The sequence below is a fragment of the Sesamum indicum genome, unplaced genomic scaffold (assembly GCF_000512975.1).
Source record: "Sesamum indicum cultivar Zhongzhi No. 13 unplaced genomic scaffold, S_indicum_v1.0 scaffold00183, whole genome shotgun sequence".
Classification (NCBI taxonomy): Eukaryota; Viridiplantae; Streptophyta; class Magnoliopsida; order Lamiales; family Pedaliaceae; genus Sesamum; species Sesamum indicum.
In genome coordinates this window covers 8,600-15,144 of record NW_011628079.1, presented here as the reverse complement: position 1 = coordinate 15,144, position 6,545 = coordinate 8,600, and the positions used below count along the sequence as shown (strand labels likewise).

Sequence of the window (6,545 nt, the reverse complement as noted above, 5' to 3'; positions counted from 1 at the left end):
TAAAATCTTAAATAAATAATATTATATCATGTAAATCAAGACTGTATGGTAAAACAATTTATTTGCTAGACGACAAGGCATATTCATATAAAATCACTTGTTTATTAAAAAATTAAGACAAGTGAGAAGGAAATAAAAGGTGATGTTAGGTGATAATTGGTCTATTTTTAGTTAAAAATTAAAGGTTTGGGCTACGGTATCTCTAGCACGTACAAAATCTCCCAAATATCGTTAATTGTTGCATTCCATTCTTTGCTTCTCACTCCTAATTCCACCCGAATTACGTCCTCTATTTTCACAACCACCAATCTACAGATTGGTTGATGCGTGCCTTTGTTCCTTTCTGTACGTATCTCTTTCCTGCCAAAAAATGAAGGAAAGTTTCAGGGAAAACTAAAAAAATAATAGAAGAAAGGAAGGAAAAAGAGAGAATATCCAAATCAATAACCTCCGGGCATCAACAAGTTTTATTGTGTGTGACGATCGAGAGCCTTCAGACTGAATTCAAATCCAACAATTTTTCTATCCCGGCCCTGTTCCTATGTATAACAAAGCAAAGGAAGTTAATCAGCAAGGTTAACAATGCCGACGGGCGCGCAAGCTGCACCCTTTCCTGTGCGCCCACGCCTACCTCCAACAACATGCAACAGTATTTCTTCTTCATCCACCTTTGCAATTATCATGCTATTGGTGCAGCAGCTGGTGTTCTCGTCTTCATCCTATCATGTATTGGGGGCAGAAGAAAACCAATCGGTAGCTCTCATGAAGTTCAAAACCGCCCTGGTAAATGCGGATCCCGGTCTTGCCGATTGGACTCCAATCAAACCTCCATGTTCGGGGAATGTTTCGGAGTGGACTGGCATTCTCTGCTTCAGTGGCTATGTTTGGGGTTTACAGCTAGAAAATATGAACCTCAAGGGCCAAATCGACGTCAATTCTCTTATTTCCCTGCGTTTCTTGCGGACTCTGAGCTTCATGAACAATAACTTTGAGGGGGCCATGCCAGATTGGAGGAAGCTTGGTGCCCTCAAGTCCTTGTATTTGTCTAACAATCAGTTTACTGGTGAGATTCCGGATGATGCTTTTAAGGGTATGACTTCTTTGAAGAAGGTTCATTTGGCAAACAACAAATTTACAGGTCACATTCCGTCGTCTCTTGAGTCCCCTAAACTAATAGAGTTGAGGCTTGAGAACAATCAATTCACGGGTACCATACCAGCAATTAGCTCAGACAATCTCAAAATTCTCAATGTTGCTAACAATCTATTGGAGGGTCCAATCCCTGCACCTCTAGCAAAATTGGATCCAAACTCCTTCTCAGGTAAGCACGCTACATATCATGTGCATAAATAAATACGTTTTCCGTGCTTTCGTAGTAACATGGACACGGTAAAAGTGCAATTGCAAATCTAGTCCATTAATTATTTATTTTATGTGGATTGAGGACACTTATTATTGAAAATTTTAGCATTCGTACCATCCCATGTGCAGCCACGTGTATGGCAGTTTCAATATATCGGAATCAGTATAAAAGCTCGTGAAATTTAAGTTGTTATATGACGTGGACATGTGATTTTTCAATGAATTTTTTGAAATTATAGTAATATTTGTCCCCAACTCGCGAAAATTTTATAAACTAGAAAACTAAATTGTCAAAATCACTTCTACAAGATTAGCATGCCAAAGTTTTATAATTTTAGGACTAATAAAATTACAATAAAATCGTGTATGTATGTAGATAATTAAATATTCCGTTACGAGAAATAATTAGCGTATTTTAATACCTTTTAATATATATATATATAGAGAACACCTCTTTCATGATCATCTAATTTTTCTAAATACGATTGAGGTTATATGGATGTTATATATTATATGTTTATTAAGGCCCTAAAGTCCATAAAGTCTTTTCATTAGTAATGTGGGTTTTCAAGTAGAAAAATCCCTCCTCTAGAGCTCGTATATTATTAGCAAGGTCGTTCATGGTTATAGTTGGTTCTCCCTTCATTTTTTAGTCTTGTTATTCCCTAGGTCGTATCTCTTTAATTGTACAATTCTTTATTTGTATATCAAATATGTATAAGAGACAATTACATGACTTGAATACGTGTCCGATCACCTATTATATATGCATCTTGCAGGCAACAAAGGTTTGTGTGGGAAGCCTCTGACGACAACATGTGACCCTACAATCCCCCCATCCGACTTGGAGCCGTCTCTTCATTCTCCCGGTCCAGCAGCTGATGCAACAAATCAGAATAAGTTATCCCCCACAAGAATTGCAATAATCATTGTGTCTGCCATGCTGGGTCTGTTTCTAATCGTATTGATCCTCGTCCTGATCTTGCGGAGCCGCAGGAGCCCAACACCACAACTAGGGAGGGAAATGGCGACACCCTATGATGATAAGAGTGTGTCGGCGGCAGTAGGGGTGGGAACAACTGCAACTACAACTGCAGCTACTGCTACCCAAGTCGACCAGATAAGTGGCGGAGTGAGGAAAGTCGAACAACAAGCACAAGCACAACCACCACAACAGCAGGCAGGTAAACTGTCATTTGTCAGAGACGATAGACAAAAATTTGACCTGCAGGACTTGATGAGAGCATCGGCGGAAGTATTGGGAAGCGGCAACTTTGGCGCTTCATATAAGGCAGTACTGGTGGATGGTGAGGCATTGGTTGTGAAAAGGTTCAAGCAAATGAACAACGTGGCAAAGGAAGACTTCCACGAGCACATGAGAAGATTAGGCAGACTCAAACACCTCAATCTACTTCCATTGGTTGCTTATTTGTATCGTAAAGAAGAGAAGCTCTTGGTCTTTGACTATGTGAACAATGGCAGTTTGGCCAAGCACCTTCACGGTTCGTACAAACAAGGAAATATGATTTCGTGCTAGCTGCATTAATTATTACTCCATAATAACTAATTCAACGTACTTCCTTGCAGGCAAACATTCGGCCGAGCAGCCTGGTCTTAGTTGGGCAAAGAGGTTAAAAATCATTAAGGGAGTAGCCAAGGGGCTAGCTTATCTTCATGCTGAGCTTCAGAGCTTAACTGTCCCGCATGGCCACCTGAAATCATCAAATGTACTTCTGGACAATAACTTCAACCCCCTGTTGATGGACTATACTCTAGTGCCAGTGGTGAATCCCGGCCAAGTCCACCAAATCCTTGTGGCTTACAAGTCTCCAGAATATACCAAAACTGGCCGAACTTGTAAGAAAACAGATGTATGGTGCTTAGGGATTTTGATATTAGAGACTTTAACAGGCAAGTTCGTGATTGCCCAAAGCTATGGTCAAGGTCAAATTGCTGCTGACTTATCTGCATGGATCAATGCCATTGTTCAAGAAGCAAGCAACAGCAGTAGTACCCAAGTTTTTGACAAAGAAATGGAGATCAGCACAGAACGCTGCAGACCTGAAATGGAGAAGCTTTTGCAAATTGGAATAGCTTGTTGCGAAGAGGACCAGGAAAAGAGGTGGGATTTGGAGGAGGCACTAAACCAAATTGAACAAGTACAAGAGTCATCCGCTGACATTAATTAAGGATATATCCCTTAATTAATTTTTGATATCACTTCCTTCTTATTTCTTCTGGGATCAGACGTTGATTTCTTCTGTACGAATCGAGTTCCAATGTTTTATCTTGACCTTCATTGCAATGTGGAATCGTAGTATATGTACGTACCCTTTCCCATGTGTTGCTTGGGACCGAATTTAGATGTTGTGTGGGATTGCACAAATTAGTTAGAATCATGCTTGCTTAGGGAAAATTACAATTCACTATTTTGTTGTAGATTGGGATTTATATGCACTCGCTCCTGCACGCTAGATTTGATTTATCACTTTATGTCCATTTTTAAATCAAATTCAAGTTTTGGAAAATATAGTGTTATGTTCATATAGAAGAAAAAATGCTTGGGTTCAGAACCTGTGGAGAATAAAGATTCATGGCATTCAATGGATGGAAAAAGTAGATATTGCATATAATTGCACTCTATCAGGAGCATAATTCAAACCCACCCTCTAAAAAGCCCTTCTCGAAGTCTAGCCGCTGAGTTGCCAGTGTATCTAATTCAACTAACTGAAGTAAGTGGAACTAGGCAACACTTAGCCATTTGCTTTAGGAGAATATAAGTTTACTCTAAGTTTACTCACAAAATTGAAAAAATTTGATACATTTAGTTTCATGCCGAGATTTTTGTCACAAAATAGATAGAAATGACACGTGAGTCAAACATTTTGGAAGGAAAATCTACGGACAATCGACAATTTTAGTTCCATAAGATAGGGGGCAACACTTTTAGTCCTTTATTTTACGAAAATTTTAATTTGGTTCAAAAATTGACAAAACTCGACACATTTAATCCCATTTCTGCATTTCACTCGTAAGTATGGTTGTTTGGGCTGTTGTAGCTTTCTACTTTTCCTGCATTCCATCACAGGAACATCAGATACACTACCAAAAAAATATTTTATTAGAACAACTTTTAGAACGGTCATTTTTAATTTTATAACAGTTTTTATTAATTTGGAATGGCTTTTGGAATGGAAGTCCTTCCGCGAATATTTTAGTCGTTACAAAAATATTGTAACAGCTCTAAACAAAGTCATTCCTAATTGTACTAGATGTTATAATGGCCAACATAACCGTTACAATAATTGACCAAATGCAAAAATTGACTTTGAAATTTTTTTTGGAACGGCTACTTTAAATTTATTAGACCATTTTTGGAACGGCCTTTGGAACAACATAACCGTTACAATAATTGACCAAATGCAAAAATTGACTTTGAAATTTTTTTTGGAACGGCTACTTTAAATTTATTAGACCATTTTTGGAACTACCTTTGGAGCGATTTTATACGGAGACATACTAGTGTTGGTATCTCATTTTAGTACGGTTCTTTGAAATTATTGGAACGGCTTTAGGAATTTATCCAGGTTTTGTCATAATGAAGTTTATTCGTAAAATCATTAAAGAAGTCGTACAAATATAATACATTTTTACATAATTTATTTATTATAATATATATGTTTACAATTGTTGGGTGGGAACCTCGTATATCAGAGAACCCTATTCCACTATTACAGCGACAAGGAGTACAAAACTCCTTGGATACAATTACTTATTACAAATATCACAAAGAATAAATATAATGGAAAAATCAGAAATCAAACAAACTCAATATATATTGAAGATAGGCTCAAATCTGCCAGATCCAGTAGAACTCGATCACTAAGCACCGGTTTTTACGATCACCACGACCCACAGTTGCTCCACCCAAAAAAGAACACCACCAAGGTTCCGATCACTAAGAACACACTAACTCACGGTCACTAAGACCAAAAAATAGGTTTTGCACAAAGCTCCGCACAAAGCTGTTTTGCTAAGGAGGAGCAAGAATATTTATTCTCTATTTCAGCCGAAATGGGTCAAGTCCTTTTATAGAGGAAAGGATGGTAAGTCTCCATGTTTTACCAGTACTTAAATCTCAGAGATGTAAGCAACAAGGGAACTAGAGAGAGAGATGGAGATTTGTGCATAGATAAGAGAGAAAAGAGACGTGAGAATTCTGAAATTTTATTGAATCGAAACCGGGTCGGGTCAAGGTGGGTAGGTGAACCGTCCAGTGGTTCGAGTTATGGGCCTTTTAATAGGATCTTTGGGCCACATTTCACAACAACAATATTTAGTTGAATTTTTTTAGATATAAATTTTTTATTAAATGTGAAATACTATATAGTTTATCCGGCAAGAAAATAGTAACAATATGATTAACAAAATTAAAGCACTATTTAAAAATTGTATTCATAATATACAGATATATTCAAATTTGAAACAAAAGAACAAAGATAAACCACCCTAATTTATTTAAATCACGCTCCCCATCGCCACAGTCTTCTTCCTCTTCCCGGGCGTTGGGGTATCAACTGGAGGTTGGGACTGTTGAGACGGCGGAGGGCTAGGCTAGGTGGTCGGAACCTAAAAAAACAATAACTATTAAATTTGTTATATTATGTATAAAATTATAGTTTTTCAAATATAGTAAATAATATTATTATAAATTAACACAAATTACGTAAAATTATACAAATTAACAAAAAAAATGTAAAATTACACATATTTTCTTAAATTAACACAAATTACATAAAATTAATCAAATTACACATATTTTAAAAAATTATGTAGAAATAGATCCCAAATCTTTTCTATTATTCATTAGATTACATAAAAATTAAATTAAATTTCAAAAAATATATAAATATATATTTTCATAAATTACTGAAAGCATTACAAAAATATTTTCAGAAAAGATACAAAACTTTCAGAAAATAAATTTAAAATATTTTTAATTTATTTTAAAAAATTACACATATTTTCTTAAATTAACATAAATTGAATAAAATTATCCAAATTGCACATATTCATAATACTACAGAAATTATACATATTTTCAGAAATTGCATAAAATCAAATCCCATTTTTTTTTTTTTCTAATATTCATATTGATGTGTATGACCCAGAAGCATTTGGCC

General features: G+C 36.1%; 1 protein-coding gene across 1 annotated transcript; it reads left to right on the top strand.

The window, feature by feature from the left end:
- The first annotated feature begins 264 nt into the window (after positions 1-264).
- On the top strand, positions 265-3,725 carry LOC105179622 (pollen receptor-like kinase 4). The gene is made up of 3 exons (XM_011103266.2): positions 265-1,321; positions 2,142-2,864; positions 2,950-3,725. The coding sequence occupies exons 1-3, from the start codon at positions 583-585 to the stop codon at positions 3,549-3,551; spliced, it is 2,064 nt and encodes a 687-aa protein (XP_011101568.1). The 5' UTR covers positions 265-582; the 3' UTR covers positions 3,552-3,725.
- The last annotated feature ends 2,820 nt before the right edge of the window (positions 3,726-6,545 follow it).

What these genes read in the sequence shown, in the direction of transcription:
- LOC105179622 (XM_011103266.2), top strand. Translation starts at nt 583, where the DNA reads ATGCCGACGGGCGCGCAAGCTGCACCCTTTCCTGTGCGCCCACGCCTA. An exon ending in GGATCCAAACTCCTTCTCAG is followed by an intron (nt 1,322 to 2,141) that starts GTAAGCACGCTA and finishes TGCATCTTGCAG; the next exon opens with GCAACAAAGGTTTGTGTGGG. An exon ending in TTTGGCCAAGCACCTTCACG is followed by an intron (nt 2,865 to 2,949) that starts GTTCGTACAAAC and finishes ACTTCCTTGCAG; the next exon opens with GCAAACATTCGGCCGAGCAG.